A 19497-nucleotide genomic window follows, 5' to 3' on the forward strand; every position below is an offset into this window, starting at 1 on the left:
TCATTAATCTTTGATGCTAAAATGGAGAGATTCCCTTCAGGCTGGCTTCTGTGTCTTTTTTACATGCCCTACTAGACTTCTGAGCACTTCCCTTTTTTCTGGTGTAATAAAATATTCCAAGTCCATCTTTGAATGTTTTCTGCCCAGATATGATTCCTTTCATTGATTTGTAACTATTTTTCTCTTGCTTGAAGTTAATTTTTCACTTGCATTGTTTTTCCCTCCTGTCCCAAATATTGATAAAATGTTTACCAAATGCCTGGTCTTTCTCATTGGTACTTAAGGGGTGCATTCATATATCAAGACAGTAGATCACTTACAAATCTCTTCTCTCTGATTTATCTTACAGGCTCTATAGGGAAGAAACAATAATTGTTACTGTTTCTTTTAATTAAGAGAAATGAACTAATTTGTATGTGTAAAATACCTAGGTGTTTATAATTTTGGCTTACAGATATAAAATGTTATCTTAAATGGATATCCATGAAGAAAGAGTATAACATATAGAAACTAATGGGTCTTCATTGCAAGCATATAGTTCTTTCATTTAAAAAAAAGTGATAGTTTCATTGTGTTAATCCTTTACTTTTATCTCTTGCCTCCTTTTTCTAAGAGTATTCTACCTATTAGTTAGCCAATAGATTAGATTTTATGAGGACTATTAAAGTGCAGCCATCCTCTCAACTATTTTTCTGTTAGTTGCAGACTTCTAATTTTTCTTTTTGCAAAGTATTTTTGGAAGGAAATATATTTCTATTAAAATTCCAAAGTGACTTTTTGGGCTGAAGTCGTGCATAGATATATATTTGATCACAAAATGTACCTTACTAATGCCACACCAGAGTCATCAAGTAGATGAATTAGATAAATGGCATGAATTTGAGAAACAATATTTTTGTTTCCTTATTTTATTTTTCCTAAGGTACTAAACTGCTTTAGAAATTCTGAAGTAAAAAAGGGAAAATTGGAATAAAAGCCCTAAAAGAAAATCATCAGTTAAGGGGCACCTGGGTGGCTCAGGTCATGATCCCGGGGTCCTGGGATCAAGCCCCAGGTTGGGCTCCCTGCTCCTCGGGAAGCCTGCTTCTCCCTCTCCCACTCCCCCTGCTTGTGTTCCCTCTCTCGCTGTGTCTCTCTCTGTCAAATGACTAAATAAAATCTTTAAAAAAAAAAATCATCAGTTAAATAAAAAATTCTACTGGTATATTAGTTCTAGTCCAACTTTTTTTTTTTTTTTGGTCATTATATGTAAGAATTTATGTGTTTGGCAAATAAAGTAAAAAAAATACCTGTATAAATTCTTAATCTCAATCTAGAAAAACTGACTTTCTTCAAATTGAGATTGAATATCTGCATTTCAGTAATAATTAAGGGATAGGAAAAGGAACTTGGAATTGCCAGAAAGCTTAAATAAAATTGTTCAACTTCTAAACAAACATTGCAAATACTTTGTGGTATGGATTGAATCAGTTTATTAAATAAATAAACAGAACATTATCTTTATTTTTGGTATCTTGGTAAAAGCTTCAATCTTGTGGATTTTTTCAATTTAGGTCCTTGCTTCTGGACATCATAACTGTATTTATGTGGAATGCTTTTCCATAGAGCCTCTTTAAAACACACTTGCAAATACAAGAGCAGGGAAACCATAACTGCCATGTTATATGACCATAATGATAGAGATAGATTTCCAATTGCAGCCATGAGTTAAAAGAAACACTCTAACTGTGAGGACTCCAAGATGTTTTTCCCTGATGTTTGTCTAGCATCACAGATCAGAAGGGCAGAATTTGCTAGCCTTAAAGAGCAAGTTGTAGATGTGGGGGTTTAAGCCCTGGTTTGTACCCAGTAAGGATCAGATATATACATTTGGTAAATTCTCATTATTTTTGGACAGCAGAAGCACAGTGAAACAGGGATTGAATGAAATTAAATGCAGAAAGAGTAAAAAAGTTTCTGATTGCAATGTGAATGTCATTTTTTTTCCTCTCCTTTGATTTTTCACAAAATGTTTTACTCTTTTGAAATGTGAAGGGATAAGATAAAGAGGAGATTCATATGTTTTAGACTATTGTACTGTGAAGTTAAAATGGAAACTTTTGTATTATAGATTCACATGAAGTGTTATGATTTACAGTCAAAGTAAAGATAAAAGGACACTTGAAATCTAAGCAGAAAACTATATTATGCCTTATGTTATAAAATTTTAGGGTGGATCTTAAAGATGATTTTAATTTAGTTGTACCTTAAAGTAATTTTCTTTTTAAGGCAATGTAATACAAATATGTGAATGCTTATTTGATCTCAATAAGTTTTTATCAATAGTTTTCATTTTGAAATTTCTAAAAGGGCCAAATACATGTATTAAGTTTTTTTCATTTATCATTGAACAAAAACTAATTGAGAACCTATTAACAAAAATGGATTGATTACCTACTATAATGCCAGTCAGTCTTTTAGGCCCTAAGGATACATCATTTAGAAACTGTTAAGACCTATGCAGGGTATTATAATTGACTGATATGCATAGGTATATCAGGGTGATAAGAAAAGGAGTACATGAGTTACTGTTCTATACTGGGAAATCAGGGAGCCTCTCTGCAAAGGTAACATCTGTCTCATATTTTTAATATTTAAGAAAAATTTTAGAGGGTTAATATTTAAGCTTTTTTTTTTTTAAATCAATTTTGCTTAAATTTCAAGTCTGTATTTAAGGTAACCTTTTCCTGTCCAATAAAATTTTTTTAAATTGACCCTGACTGCCTCCCATGTTTCAAGAATTGTTTTTCATAAGAAATTTAAATAATCCAAAAGCATGTTACCTTTAAAAGTACTTTTGTCTATGAACTTGAGACTTCCTTAATTGTCTCAGAGACTTCCTAATAATTTATAATTTTCTTGCTACCTTTTAAAGCTCTCTTTTGTGCTTTTTATTTAAAATGTGATTACACAGAATATGAAAGCATTTTAATTTTAATTAGGAAAATATTTTCTTAGAGTTTATAGATGATAAATTATGTGGTCTTTAGCTAAGTTGTCAGTCACTGAAGGACTCAATGAATTTCATGTTTTGAGAGTGAATTCAGTTTAGAATTTGTGGAGTCCATTTTTCTTTTTTTTCCTTTAAATTTTTTAAAATTTAATTTTTTTTATTATTATATTCAATTAGCCAGCATATATTAGTTTTTGGTGTAGTGTTCATTTTTCTAAGGGAATAGGCAAGGAGAGGATTTCAGGTAAATAGCATGGGAGCGACATTTAAGAGTTAGATACAAACAAGATTCCAGACCAAGAAGATGGGGTGGAAGTAGTTGAGAAGGTGAGAATTCCATAAAAATAATTTAATTTTGATGAAATCCAATTTATCACTTTTTTCCTATTATAGATTGTGCTTTTGGTGTCACATGTAATAACTCTGCCTAATTCCAAGTCATAAAGATTTTTTCTTATGTTTTCTTCTTAAAGTTTTACAGTTTTATATATTGTACATTTAGACCTATGATCCGCTTTGAGTTAATTTTTATAAAAAGTGTGAGGTTGGGGCACCTGGGTGGCTCAGTCAGTTAAGTGACTGCCTTTAGCTTGGGTCACAATCTCAGGGTTCTGGGATTGAGCCCCACATTGGGCTCCCCACTCAGCAGGGAGTCTGCTTGTCCCTCTGCCCCTACCCCCACTCGTACTCGCTCTCTTTCTCTCTCTCTCTCTCTCAAATAAGTAAGTAAAATCTTTCAAAAAAGAAAAAAGTGTGAGGTTTTGGTGAGTTTAATTTGTTTCCGATATGGCTGACCAATTGCTCCCATACCAACTATTGAAAAGATTGTCCTTTCTCCATTGTTTCTTTTGCACCTATGTCAAAAATCAAATGGCCATATTTGTGGTCTCTGTTCTGTTTCATTGATATGAGTGTCCCTTTATAAATACTATATTATTTTGATTGTACAGTAATATTTAAGGTCATTTTCCAGCATATTTAATATGTTGTTCCAGGATCTTCTAGCTTATTTTTTGATGATCTATTATTAATTTTATCATTTTTCCTTAGTATGTAATATGTCATTTTGTTCTGGTTACTCTCAAGATTTTTTCTCGTCTTTGGCTGTCAGAGTTTAATTATAATACAGGAATGATATTCTTTGTGTTTTTCCTATTTGAGTAGCTTCTTAGATCTATAAATTAATGTCTTCCACAAAATTTGGGATGTTTTTGGCCATAATTTCATGAAATACTTTTTTCTGCTTCTTTCACTCTTCTGCAGGGATTCTAAGTACATGTCCCATAGAGCTCTTCGGTTTTATTTTTCTTTCTTTTTTTCTTCTTTTGTTTTTCTGGTTTGGTAGTTTCTATTTATATATGTGCAAATTCACTTATACTTTCTTCCACTTTCTCCAAGTTGTTGTTGAGCCCACCTAGCAAATTTTGTTTTGGTCATTGTACTTTCATTTTTAGAATTTACTTTGTAGTGTCTACTTTTCTGTTGTCATTTTCCCTGTTAATTCATTGATAACACTTTTTTAATTCATTGAATATTTTTTGTTTGAGTTCTTTGAATATATTTATAGCAGCGACCTCAGTGTTTTGTCTGCTAAATCTAACATCTAGGTCCACTTGGTGTTAATTTTTATTCACTGCTTTTTATCCTGAGAAAGGGGTCACACATTTTCTTTTTGTTTTTTTTTTTTTGAACTGTCTGGTAATTTTTAGACGAAAACTGGACATTAAAGATAATATTTTCTAGTGATTCTGGGTTTTGTCATGTTCTTCTGAAGACAGTTGAATTTTCTAGTAGGCAGTTTTCTTGCCTGGATTTCAACTTCATATTTTGTCTCCTTGGTATGCAGCTTTTTGAATATCTATTCTTATGGTTTCCCTTTGCTGTTTTTTTTTAGGTTGGCTTTTGTAGATCTTTCTTCTGCCTGCCAAATGTGGCAGTAAGCCAAGGATTTGGGAAAGTATGGAGCTCATTCTTTCTGTGGATTCTTTTTTCCTAGGGATTTTCCTGTATTTTCCAGTTGTTCTGACAAGTTTTGGCTCTATACACTTAAGACTTCAAGCCTGTCCAGCTTCAGCTTTCTGCGACTTAAGCTACACACATTTATGGAATGCACTCATTTTAGCAAACTTTCCAACTCATAGCTCTGGTTCCTCGTAGCTCAATCTTTCTTGAATATATTTTTTTCTGATTTCTGCCTGTTTTTTTATGGGCCTCCCTGGAGTCTCTCCCATGCTTGGGTAGTTTCACTGTCAGCTATGGATTATGGCTCTTTGTGTTCTCAATTATTTCCAAGATTTTCCCCTTTAAATTTCTAGCTGCTTTCCCAGCGCTGGATTCTGAGGGCACCATTATAGTCACTTCTATTTCATAGTCATGAAAGTTGGGTCAGTAAACCACAAACTTAATTCATACTTTTTTTTTTTTTTTTTAAAGTAGCCTCCATGCCCAGCATGGAGCCCAAAGTGGGGCTTGAACTCATGACCCTGAGATCACGACCTGAGCTGCAATCAAAAGTTGGATGCTCAATTGACTGAACCACCCATGCGCCCCTAATTCATTCCCTTCTTATTGCAGTTCTGCTAAAGTTAAATATTCCTCCAGCTCCTGTCTACCTTCTGGATACTTTCGAGTGTCTTTAAATAGTATTTAAAATTTCTTACTTACTATTTTATGTTTGTTATCCGTGAGGTTCACATGATCACTTCTCCACTGTTACAGGAAGTTTAGGACCTTGAATAACCACAAACTTGCTATTCTTAACCCTTCTTGTTGCAGTTCTTTTAAAATTAAATTCTTCTCTAGCTTGGGTCTGCTTTTTTTTTTTAAAGAATTTATTTATTTATTTGACAGAGAGATAGAGAGAGAGCACAAGTAGGCAGAGAAGCAGGCAGAGGGAGAGGGAGAGGTAGGCTCCCCGCAGAGCAGGGAGCCTGATGTGGGACTCGATCCCAGGAGCCTGGGATCATGACCCGAGCCGAACGCAGCCGCTTAACTGACTGAGCCACCCAGGCGCCCCTGCTTTTTTTTTTTTAAGATTTTATTTTATTTATTTGAGAGAGAGAGTGAGAGAGAGGGCACAGGAGGGTGTAGGATCAGAGGGAGAAGCAGACTCCCCACTGAGCAGGGAGCCCGATGTGGGACTCAATCCCGGGACTCTGGGATCATGACCTGAGCCGAAGGCAGTCGCTTAACCAACTGAGCCACCCAGGCGCCCCTTGGGTCTGCTTTGTGTATGCTTTCCAGTGTAGTTACGTTTTTGAAATTTTACTAATATTTTATAGTTACCTGTGGGAGTTCACACTATCACTTCCCCAGTACTAGAAGTTGCAAGACCTTAAATAGCTGTAAGTAGGTAATTTTAAGAATAAGATCATTAATGCCCTGGTTTATAAAATGCCCTTGACTATAAAAGACAAGTACGGTATATATGAAAGAACAGATGCCCATATTAAATTCTCACAAATATTATTTATCTTGTGCTTGAACAGTCTATAACTCTGTTTTAGTCCAGTTAATGTCAACATCAATTACTTGTTATTATTTTCTTAACATTTGCTTGAATATCTTCATTGTAATACTTACTTGGTTATTTGATATTGTCAAAGTCAGTATCTAATAATTACCCCCAAATTTAACTATTTAACTTTAGCCCTTATCTCCAGCCCTGTATAGTTATAGGACCAAATAGTGCCAGTTGGCCCATTCCCTAAGTTTTAGGGGGCTGCATTACTCCTTGTTATTTAGTGACAAATGTGTGCAAGGGAATGAGATCCAGCCTTATTAGAAATGCAGACTTTGGACTTTATCTTTTATATCATTTTCTAAGAGGTATTTTTCAACAATTATGGTAGTTGTTATTTGCTCATAGATACTTACTAGTGGCACATTTGTTTCACGAGCAGGGATATGTTAATTGTCCAACTCAATCTTTTGTTGTATGGCAGTTCTCTCTTTTCCCATATATTTGAGTGAGATATTGTTATTGAATGGTCATAAGTATTTTTACTGTGTATGAAGAAAAGATTATTGATTTAGAACAACTTCAATAAAGAAAATAATATTTTATTGTACAGGTGCAGTTACTAGCAAGAAAAATTATCTACTCATATTTAAGCCTGCTAGTGAATTCAAAGAATGACCTGGCTCTGGCTCATGTTCTCAATATTCCTGATAGAGGACTTGGAAGAGAAGCCTTCACTGATTTGAAACATGCCGCTCAAGAGAAAAAGATGTCTATCTTTTTGGTATGAACATGTTACATTTTCAATATGTTTTAAAGACTTATGAACAGTGGATACATGTACCTTAATATAGAATTCTTGTAATTATGATAAAACAACATGAATACATGTTCTTCCTTTGTATTTGAAAATCTATGGTATTTTTATTTATTACCATATTCTTCAAATTTGACAAGGGAAAATTTCTCTAAAGCAGTGTTTTCCCACATGTGTTCTATAGAGTGCTATCTCTGTTAAATTCTCCTTGAATAAATATTTCCAAAGGCAAAAGACCCTGTTAATGCTCCTTGAATAAATGTTTCCAAGGGCAAACAGTTTGGAAATAGTGTCTACCTTTATTGGATATAGGTAATGAATATTTGTATATCAAAAGCTCTGAGAAGTCCTACCATTTAAGAAATTTAAGAAATCTGCTTAAATTAACGTTGTTACTTAATCTGTTGTTTCCTAAGTTATTTAATCTTGGAAGTTTCTTCCAAATTACTGAAATTTCATAGAATTTGTCTTAGGATACACTTCAGAACATTTCATCTTTGATGGAGATGCTCTTAAGTGTAGCTATCCTATATGTATTTTTATCATTGTAAGGCAAGGCCTTTTGAACTACACATGATCAAATAATCCTAAAATGTGAAAGCCAGATAGGGCTTTGTGCTTATTTAGTCTAAATGTTGAGCTTATAAATAAAGACGATAAACCTTGGAAGAGTTGAATTATTGCCCACCCTTGAATAAATCAACACAGTGACACTGAAAAACCCCTTTGTTTCATATTAAAAATTCCAGTTCAATCGATATGAGAATATATCCATACACTAATATTTTATAGTCAGTGATGTACTCTTATGAATATAATCTTATGCCCTTAGTTTGTCACCTCACTTGGCTCCTCAGTTTCCACTTGCATTGCCATCACCCTTGTTGGCATGAATTTTACATGGCATCTTCTTTCTTTAATTATTTGCTTTTGAATCAAAGTGACATGAATCATAAAAAGTGCTTACTTTACCTGTATACCCAGAAATAATATAAACGTACCCAGCTTCGTTTTATTTTTAACTTATTAAATCATTAAACATAACTAAGTCATTTATTTTAATTCATAGGTGGCCACATCATTTATTAGAACACTAGAGCTTGGAGGGAAGGGATATGCACCATCACCATCTGATCCTTTAAGGGCACATGTAAAAGGACTGTCTAATTTTATTAACTTTGTTGACAAATTAGATGAGATTCTTGGAGAAATACCAAATCCAAGGTAATGACTTTTCATAAATTACAAATATGTGTTATTAACCTGTCTTTAAAACTTTACAGAATCAAATGTAGATGTGAATATATGAGCTATTGAAATGACTAAGCATCAACAGTAGGGAAAAGAAACAAAATATCTAGATGACTATATTATAATCTCATGACTTTTTCCCCTAAATTTCTGCCTATCTTTGATTCTAAAATTTTTGCCAAAGTCAAATGGCATGTTCACATGAAATTTGACTAGAGAAGAGGGCTATTTGTCTTTATCTGGAAGAAATAGATTTTGGAGGACTGGGCATGACTGAATAGATAATTTCTTTAAAATTTGTATTTAGCACTACAGGAAACCTATACCAAGGTATGAGGAATTGACAAAGATATGATAAAATCTATATTCTACTTCCTGCTATTTTTTTTCCATTTTCTTGGGTGTAAATCTTTGGTTCATCTGGAATTTGTTTTTATATGATATTGGAAGTAAGAGATTCTTTCTTATCTGATAGACTCCCATTTATAATATATGCATATTGGATGATTAGTAATTTTGTGATTAATTTTGGTACAGAAGTGAGCTGTATATGTTAGCAATCACGGTAGATCACTGTCAGTTTGGGCATACCAAACAGCTGGTATTTACTGAACACTTTTTATGGGTCAGGCTCTTTATGGGGATTATCATTTGATTTTTACAACAACCTTACATTATAGGTACTGTATAAATACACAATTTAGAGAGTAAGAAACTGAAGTTCTGGGACTAAGTGATTTACCTCAGTCACATTGTTATTTTTTTTTTTTCTTTTTTTTTTTAAAGGTTTTATTTATTTATTTGAGAGAGAGAATGAGAGACAGAGAGCATGAGAGGGAGGAGGGTCAGAGGGAGAAGCAGACTCCCTGCCGAGCAGGGAGCCCGATGTGGGACTCGATCCCGGGACTCCAGGATCATGACCTGAGCCTAAGGCAGTCGCTTAACCGACTGAGCCACCCAGGCGCCCCAGTCACATTGTTATTTAAGTAGCAGAGCTGGAATCTGAACTCAGTTCTGACCCTGGAACCCATTCTCTTAATCACTATATCTTATTTCATGAAACCTCTTTTCATTTTAAGATTCCAAGAAGAATTTGTTTCTCAGGATTTTATTCTGAATTGCATCCTCTGTCTTTATGGATATCCATTACAAGAAAGTAAATTTGGAAGAGGGTTTTGAATATGTCTTACAGCCAATATCAGTGACATCTTCTGAACTTTCAAATAATGTATTGGCTGGCTATTCTGAGATAGCAGATAATTTTTAAAAATATTTTTATTTATTTATTTTTATTTATTTTTATTATGTTCAGTTAGCCACTGTATAGTACATCATTAGTTTTTGATGTAGTGTTCAATGATTTATTAGTTACGTATAACACCCAGGGCACATCACAACACACGCCCTCCTTAATAGCAAAGCAAATATAGGTATATTTTGTTGAAGTCAAATAGTAAAGAAGTCCTCTACAGATGGTCTTTAAATTTTTTTGTGTGTTTGTTTTTATATTTACCTCATTTAAATGAAATTTTAATGCAGATATTTGTTGATTTTTTTCCATTTGAGACATTATTAACTTCCTACTCTGGAAGATGGTGATTTGCTACTCACACACCAACCTCCCAGCCCCCCTTGTCTGTCTTCCCTCTCTTGTTACACACACGGAACTTCTCTTCTTTCATCCTTCTAATATGGTTATACCACAATTTCAGGTTAAGTTATATTTTAGAATTTATATTATTATGACTCTGTAAATACTGCCTACACCTAAGCTATGTGATATGCTGTGATTGTACTTCCTTTCTTATACAAATTTTTGTTTTTTCCCTAGATTTAATAATTATCTACTTTTCTCTTTTCCTTTACTTCCTATATATTTATCATCGGTTCTTTTTTGAGCTTTCCAATAAAACCATACATATTCTTATTATTAGATCATCTGTCAGTTCTGGTTTTTGCCCTTGAAGACATTCCTTCTGGAGAGTCCTCTATCTTCTTCATTGAGTATGTACTTTTGCTTGTTAGGCCTGTTTCACAGTGGTAATGGTGAATTTTCTTTGCCTCTGCCTTGTTTTTTGGATCTTGTGACTTTATTTTTAATTGGTAAACCCCTTATTTTACTCACATGGCTTTCTGAGAAAAATAGGAGGCAAATATCTTTATCATATTCTCACATTTGGTTGTATATGATCTTATATCATGTTTCATTTATTTAAAATTATTTAAGATTATTTTTATCTGCTTCCTGGATGGTCTTTGTTTTATCTAAGTTGAATGTTTTTGTTTGTTTTGCCCTCTTTCATGTTAGAGGTATTTCTAAAATGTGTGGTGATTCTGAACAGTCCTTTTATCATATTTAAGAATGAGACCATAGAAAGCTGATTAGTAGCTCTATACAGTGGATTTCATTATAGCACGGTAGCCATTTGGCTCTTTTGTTGGGGATTCTCCAAATGTCAGTAACTATAGGTCTTTTCTTTGGGACTTACCCCAAAATTTCCAGAGTGGCATCCTTTAGTCCCTTTCAGAAAGCTGTAAGTCTAGCTAGTAATATTCTGGAATTTGAGGTAGGGTAGGGGTTGATGCTGAGTCTCCCAGTTCCAGTATGTAGACTTTTACTTTATCACTCTGTTTTCAGTCCCTGTTGCCTCGGGGTCCAGAGCCGATCTGGCTTAGTTTCTTCAGAGTATTCTTGCTTTCCATGCTGAGGGGAGAGAAATGCACTGGCCTGACTGCGCAGAAGGAGAGGAGATTTGTGTCTAAGTATTTCTGATGTAGACTGTCAACCAGCTTTCTCATTTGCAACCCCGTCTTTATTGTAGCCTTCAGTATTGAATTCGATTTCTGAGAATTTCTGGGGTTGCTTCGTATTGGTGTCCCTTTTAGCAGTTACTTATGTTTTAGCTTTCTCTGTTCTGAGTAGTCAGCTACCACATGTGCATATGCTTTTCATTTTCCCATGCTTTCATTATATGTCTCTGCTGTCATCTGTTATTGTCTCCTCTAACATTCTCTTTCTTTGTGGATTTTAAAACACTTGCCTTTTTGTCATTTTTAGTGCAGTTTTAGGAGGGAGCTGATAAAAATGCATATATTCAGTCCAATGTAGTTTGTTATAATTATGGAGGAATTTCTGGTTGGGATAAATTATCTACAGGATAGAAGTACATTTTAGAGGCATCTAGGAAGAGAGAATGGACTTAAATTCTTTAACTTATCAATGAGTTATCTTCGATATCCTATCTTGTCACAATGAGTAATTACTCTATGTTCGAGGGAAGGCTACCATGTTTTAGGGAAGACCACTAAAGAAGTAGGTGTCTAAATAGTGGGTATGTTCATGTGGGTGTCTGAATAGTCCACCCGAGGAATCTTTCTTTCTTTCTTTTTCTCTTTATTTCATCTTTATGGTGATTTCTGTATATATTAAGTATATATTCATTTCATAATTTTAAAAAAGTTATTAAAAGCTAAAAAAATATATGCTACTTATACAACAATAGAAGGATGTACAGAGAAAAGGACAGTTGACTTAGTTTGTGGGAGCCAGGGATAAAAATGTGAGGAATGCTTACCGGGGAGGCGTTACAGTTCAGCTTAATCTTGAAGTATGAACTTGCAGGAGTTAGGCAGACATGGAGAATGGGTGTGAAATGAAATCTAGATGGGGGGAAGGGAGGATATTTCCTACAGTGGGGATAATATGGCTAACCTATTGGGACATTGTTTTATTGGTTATTCATTTTGTCTTAGAATTTCAACTTCTATTAGTACTTTTGCCACAGTGTATAAAGATTGTAAGAAAAAACCAAAAAACCAATTTCCCTGTTTTTGTCAATACCTTCTTCCTTTTATAGCTAGGATTCTTGAAAAAAAAATGCTATCCTTTATTCCATTTCTGAATTTCTAATTATTTAATATATATTTCTCCCCAGGCTGTAAAGTCTATGAGGGTTTTATTGGTTTTCTGCACTAATATTCCCTAGTCCTAGCACAGTTTCTGGCACAGAGTAGACACTCAATATTTATTTACTTGTCTGTACTTAACTGACTCACAGTAATTCACTTTTCCACTCTATTGAAGCTATTCTGCCAAAGATCACTTGTGATCTAGTTGGTGTAGAATTTTTGGTCTCTTTTGAGTCCTTAATTTTGATCATTTTCTTTCTTAGAACTCTTTTCCCTCTACTTCTGAGATTTCGTTCTCTTATTTTCCACCTACTTCTGGGACTGCATATATGCAGATTCTAAATCTATATTTCAGTGGGATTCAAACCTCTTTCCTGAGTTTCAAAAACATATTTAACTATATGTTGTGATCTCAAAGCAACTAAAACTTAATATGTTCCAAACCAAATCTTCATCTTTCCCTGTAAATCTGCTTCTCCTCCTGAAGTGTCCAGCTTGATGAAGCCTCTCTTCCTCCAGCTACCTAACCAGAAATTTGGAACATATCCTAAACTCCTTTTTCTCCTTTCTCTGTCCCTTCAGTTACCAAGATCCATGAATTCTTCTTAACATTTTTGATGTTCTTTGTTCTCATCTCTATTCCTATAGCTACAATCTTGTTTCCATTTTTTAATGGAAAGCCTGTTTTCAGACTTTTATCCTTTCTTGCTTGAACTTCACTTCTCTTTGAGTTGTTCTTTCTGCCTCCAATCTTGAGTTGCCCCATCCTGTTGTCCTTACTGCTGCCGGTGGTCTTTCTAAAACAGCAGATGTTACTCCCATGATTAAAATCCTTCAGTGATTTCATATTAGGTACAGGATAAGACTCCAGAAGCCTCAGTATGATATAGAAATCCTATGTGCTCTAATTCCTGCCTTTATCTTGCTCTGGCCTCTGTCTCTCAACCTTAAAACTTAGAGATAAAAATGTGTTTAACTCTTAAAACTGACTATAATAGAGTGGAAGTGGTAGGGAATCACAATAATCTTTGAATCAAAAGGAAGATGGGGAATAGATAGGGAAGAAATGAAAGAAGAACTGATTCTCACACTTCCCTCCCCACTGCCAACTTTCATCAAGCCATCCTACCTGTAATTTGGTTGTATTTCTACATTTTGCCAGTAGGTGCCACCATAAAATGCATACTATAGTTTCCTGAAAAATATCTTAAATTAGGGGTTTCAGGTTACATAAATTAGTTAGTTCTCTGTTGTTCAAATGCTTAAAATTATGTATTTCAAGTTTATGAAAACAACTTTTTAATGTACACTTGAATTATATTTATTGGACTAAATATTATATATTTATAGAATGTTAAATCGAGTTGAAATTATCCAGTCCAAAATCTTACTGTTACATTTTTCTCATTTAAAAATATTCCAGGGGTGCCTGGGTGGCTCAGTAGGTTAAGTGTCTGCCTTTGCCTCAGGTCATGATCCCAGTGTCCTGGGATCGAGTCCTGCATCAGGCTCCTTGCTCAGCGGGGAGTTTGCTTCTCCTTCTTCCTCCATGTGTGCTCTCTCTCTCTCCCTCTCAAATAAATAAATAAATCTTAAATATTCTAGAAGCATTTTTGATATATCTTATGGAGCACTTTTAATCATACTTAATTTTTTAAAGATATGTTTTAGCAAATAGTTATCTAATTCTTGAAGATGGTAGGGGAAAGCCAATCCATATAGTAAAGATATTCAATAATTACACTAGAGTATTACCAATCATTTGTATTATTGCTTATTGCTCTTTTTCAGTCACTATGCTTTAATACAAGCTTGGGGATTTTTTAAAAAAAGATTTATTTATTTATTTGGCAGAGAGAGAGAGAGAAAAAAGAGAGAGAGCACAAGCAGGGGGAGATGCAGAGGGAGAGGGATAATCAGACTCCCCACTGAGTGGGAGCCTGATGGGGGGCTCAATCCCAGGACCCCGGGATCATGACCTGAGCTGAAGGCAGACGCTTAACTAACTGAGCCACCCAGGTGCCCCCAGGCTTGGGGATTTAATTATGTTTTCCTCACTAGCTTTATTTTTCTCTTTCTGCCCCAGAGATCTAATGTGATACATTTGGTAGTCAGGAGCTGCAGTTTACCTCTTTTTCGCTTAAATTCTTCTATAAATGTTTATCCAGGGTACTCATAATGTATCTTCTGGGATGCCTTCCTGAATAACTCTTTTTCCCTTACCCACCCACTCAAACTCCCTCTATACCTTCAGTATCTCAGTTTCTCACATGATCAGTTGTGACCTCTTAAAAATATTTTATTCATTGTATGCCAGGGTCTAGCACAAATGTCCTGGTGTCATTTGAGTTAAAACTTCAGAGATTCCAGGCTCTAGAAGCAAGAGTCTGGATTATGCCACCATGTTGCTGAGCAGATATTTGAAGAGCTAGTATTTGCCCCTAGTAGAGAATGTATAGCAATAGACTAGTCGTAGCACTGGTGTTTGAGGTATTTTGCCAAGGGTCAAAATGTTGAGCTTGGCAAGTATCTGAAACACAAATCTTTTAAATTTCTTCCTAATATAATTCAGTCAGGGAATCATATCATCTTTAATATTTAGTGTATTTGTTCTTATAGAAGGAATGAGAAAAGGAGGCAAAGGTGACTTTTACCTAATATCATTGAAAGCATTTTTTTTTGTTCTTGTAATTGACATTATAACACTCTTTCATATTTTATTATCCTTTTGAATCTTTTCCAAAACTCTTCCATTAGATTGCAGAAAAAGCACACAGTGTTGTGTTTTCATTTTGGCTTCATTTCATCCAATTACTTTCTGTGCTTTTGATTGAAAATCAAGGAAAAAAAAACATTGAAAAAGAAAGTGCCTATATATATATAAAAGAATTCTTAGAGTTTACTCAGACTTCTGATTACACATATATGGCAGATTAGGTCCCCTGGTTGACCCTTCCACTGAGAATAGTTAATAATGCTGGATAGCATATTTTTAAAATACTTCTTGAATGCATTGATGAGTAGGCATATGTAGTGAAAATACAGGCCAAAAACTAGGGGAGGGAAGAAAGCCAGAGAGGGAAGTCAAGAAGGGAAATGAGTTTTTATTTTGAGAGTATTTGGTGATTTGGAAGGTCTGTTCTTAGGGCCACTAAGTCTGAGTGCAAGGACAAAGCCCAAGGACTGTCTAAGGTGAAGAGTCTATTGGAACATTCCCACTCTACAGGGCTGTCCACTCTGTGTAAAATGAACTAAGAATAAAGGCTTTAACCTGATAAAGGGTTTCTGTACTTAATGGTAAAATGTTTTAGCATTCTACTTAAGATAAAACAAGATAAGAGTTCCTGCTCTTATCATTTCTTTTCAGTGCAATATCAGATGTTCTATTCAGTGTAGTAAGGCAAGAAAAAGAATAGGAGATATAACAATTGAAAAGGAAAAAATAAAATTCTGTTTGATGATATATGATTGTATGTGTAGAAAACTCCGGGAATGTAAAGGCAAATTTTTAATAGTAATAGTAGTGTTTAATAGTGTTGCTGGACACAAGGTCAATAAACAACAAGCAATTGTATTTTTATGCCATCACCAAATAGAAATTAAAAAAAAAAAGCTTCAAGAATATAAAATACATAAAATAAATCTAATAAAAGCCATAGTAGTTCCTTCCCCGTCAGAAGGTTCAGACTCAAGGTGAAATTCTCTGCTTGCCCTCGCCCACGCGGGGCTTTGTGTCCTGGTCAAAGTGCTATCAGAGATTTTTGTCTTCAGGAAAACCCATACATTCTGCTTGCCTCCCACTTAACAGCTCCCAACTTTCCACTCCAGCTCTTGTTTTTTCCTTTTTTGGGGAGAGATTAGAGATTTCCCCCTATTGCTGCCAAACTTGGTGAGATATTCCCCCAGAGTATTTATTTAGTCTGCCATAGTGTAAGTGGAAAACCCCTAAGTACTTTTGTATTACAAATAAGAATATAGTCATAGTAAAATATATATCTTTTGTCTTACTATTAAAAACTTTAGATGGTTGCCTGTGATAGTAGTCATTTATTCAACAAACGTAGCAATGCTTTCTTCTGTGTGCCAAGTATAAACTGGTAGTATAAAGATTAGTAAATATATTGTTCCTTTCTCAAGGAGCTCTTTCTTTCTTTCTTTCTTTCTTTCTTTCTTTCTTTCTTTCTTTCTTTCTTTCTTTCTTTCTTTCTTTCTTTTTCTTTCTTCTCTTTTTTTTTGTTTTGGTGCAAAAAGGTGATTTTGTTATAGCATGGGGACAGGACCCGTGGGCAGAAAGAACTGCCCTGGGATTGTGAGGAGTGACTGATTATATATTTTTTAATTAGTGGTGGTTAGGGATAGTGCAAATCTCTAAGGAATTTGGAAGCAAGCCTTTTAGGACTTTGAGGGGCTAGCTGCTGTTAAGATAAGGTTACTTTTAGTCTTTAATAAAACATTATGGCACTAAGGTGTCCATGAGTTCCTTGAGGAAGGTCACACTCTGTATGTGTCAGGTATCAGTGGGCTGCAAGCTGTAAGGAGATTTAATTTAAGCTACATTTCTCCTGACTCTGTTTCCCTCATCATTTCCCCCCTGAACAACTTTGACCCTTAAATCTTTAAGGTTGTTGGAGGCAGAAGGTCTCATCTTCTGTAGCTTTTTCCTGCTGAATAGGGACGTAGAGATGTCCCTACCTATGGGTCAAGGTTGGTCAGTTGAGAATTTAATAAGAGTTAGGAAAGGCTAAAGCAGCTGTATTTAGAGTTGATAACATATGGGAGTCTCCTTAAGTTTCTTTTTCTTTCTTTCTTCTTTCTTTCTTTCTTTCTTTCTTTCTTTCTTTCTTTCTTTCTTTCTTTCTTTCTTTCTTTCTTTCTCTCTCTCTCTCTCTCTCTCTCTCCCTCCCTCCCTTCCTTCCTTCCTTCCTTCCTTCCTTCCTTCCTTCCTTCCTTCCTTTTAATGAAATGTTTCTCAAGCTTGTGTAGTTGTCAGAATCACCTGTGGTATTTTTAAAACAGTGCAGTTGTTCAGTACCCTTCTCTGCCGTTTGTGATTCAACAGGGTGGGATCTGGAGTTGATATTTTAAACAGATGCTGAATATGATTCTGATAATCAGGTAAATTTGGGAGACACTGGTCTAATCATACATTAAGTGTTTCTGCAATTCTTCTAACTTTCCTTCTCTATTTGGAACAACTATTTGAATGTGAACAATCATATTTCCAGTGTTTGTTAGGAAACCTGGCTTCTTCCCCAAAACATAAAACCTGGTAATAAGGCAATGTGGATAAAAACTCTAATTCATAATTTCCTTTATGCCACTATAAAAGTCACAGAAAAGTTAAATAGCATACTCAAGGTAGACGGTGGGGGAGGCGAGGGATGGGGAATTGTTATTTTGTGCTCAGGCAGTCTGACCTTATAGCCAGGCCATACCACCTTCTCATTCAGCACTGCACAGCCTTTCCAGGGATACCTCTAGGGATGGAGATCTTCTGACCTTAAAAAAGAGCCCTCTTCTATTGTTGGATACCTCTAATTTCTTCCTTGCAATAGATCAAAATCCTTCTTCCTATATATTTCTCACATTTTTTTAGGTCAGCCTTCTAGAGCAGGAACTTCAACCTAAATTCATTCAGGTTCAGGCTTAGTATAAAGAAATAATTGATCTCAGATTTTTTAGAACACTTGTCTGTTGGACATAGTTGGTCCAGTCTTTGGTTTGCTTTAGATCAATATTAACTAGCTTAATCTCCCCTTCCACCTAATAACAGTTCTCATATTAGAATGCAGTGTTATGTTTCAGGTCAGTCCTCACCACCTCCTTCCTAGCCCAGAACGCTCGTGTTCTTGGACAAGCTATTTAACCTTTTTGAGACAAAATTTTCTCATCTGTGATTTAAGGATAATAATACTTATTGAAATGATTTTAAGATTAAAGTAATGTAGGATTCTAGGTATTCAATGAGAGGTAGCGTTTCTGTTACCTTGTATCTAAAGGTACATATTTTAAGTATATTATGTGTGTATAACTGCACCTGAAACTTACTATGTATCATCTATAACTAAAATATTTCCCTTCAGCTTTCAAATCAGGGAAGAAGTAACTTTGTTGAAATGACTTGCTTTAAGAAAAACTTTTTAATTTTGTTGCTCATGGTTCTCATTCTTTTCTTAAATGTGTTAGTTTGATTTATAAGATCAAAGTCATATTTTTTGAAAAGTGTTGATTAACTTTGAGAAGTTTATTTTCAAGCTTATAAGCATATTGTCATTTCTAATGCTATTATAAAGGTGATCTTATTTCTATTTTCAGCACTGCAGGGGGTCGGATACTCTCAGTGATAAAGATGCAACTGATTAAAGGCCAGAACAGCAGAGATCCTTTTTGTAAAGCAGTAGAGGAAGTCACTCAGGATTTGGATTTGAGGATTAAAAATATTATCAATTCTCAACAAGGAGAAGTAGCTGTTAGTACCACTGACATCAGTCCTGCACGGGTAATGAGCTTTTTATTTTTCATTATACTTCTATACAAAACATTATCGCTTCTACTTGTTATAGAAATGTTTTACTATTGCTACTTAAGTCAGAAGAATGTTTTTCCTGTGTTATGAGATATTGAAAATTTAAGTTTCTCAATAGGATTATATAGGATTATGTTTGACTTGAAATAAATCATAACATCTTTGGGCCAAATTGTCTGTATTTGTTAAAGTAGCGTGTTGGATAATCTGCAGCATCCCTTGTAGCACTCGAAATTTATAATTCTTGATGGTTATTAAAGTGTCTTAAAATATTTTTCAATAATTATTCCTATGAAACCATTATTTTTTGCCACTTATTCAAATATGAAATAAGAGCAAGGTTTCTCTGGTTCTGGCCCCAGTACTAGGTACTCTGTAGAACAGCCACAGAAATGGTTTCTATTCAGTTTCTTTTTCTTTTTTTTTTTTTTAAAGATTTTATTTATTTATTTGAGAGAGAGAATGAAAGAGAGCACAAGAGGGGGGAGGGTCAGAGGGAGAAGCGGACTCCCCGCTGAGCAGGGAGCCCGATGCGGGACTCG

General features: G+C 34.7%; 1 protein-coding gene across 3 annotated transcripts in view; it reads left to right on the forward strand.

The window, feature by feature from the left end:
- PARPBP (PARP1 binding protein) overlaps nucleotides 1-19497 on the forward strand; it is a 58602-nt gene that overhangs the window by 23891 nt on the left and 15214 nt on the right. For all 3 annotated transcript variants that reach the window (XM_081822297.1, XM_081822296.1, XM_081822298.1), the window contains 3 exons: nucleotides 7066-7236; nucleotides 8339-8493; nucleotides 18745-18928. In XM_081822297.1, coding sequence (XP_081678423.1) covers nucleotides 7066-7236; nucleotides 8339-8493; nucleotides 18745-18928 — 510 coding nt within the window. The remainder of the gene's footprint in view (nucleotides 1-7065; nucleotides 7237-8338; nucleotides 8494-18744; nucleotides 18929-19497) is intronic.

Source organism: Leptonychotes weddellii, chromosome 5, assembly GCF_054177405.1.
Source record: "Leptonychotes weddellii isolate Sample4059 chromosome 5, ASM5417740v2, whole genome shotgun sequence".
Taxonomy (NCBI): Eukaryota; Metazoa; Chordata; class Mammalia; order Carnivora; family Phocidae; genus Leptonychotes; species Leptonychotes weddellii.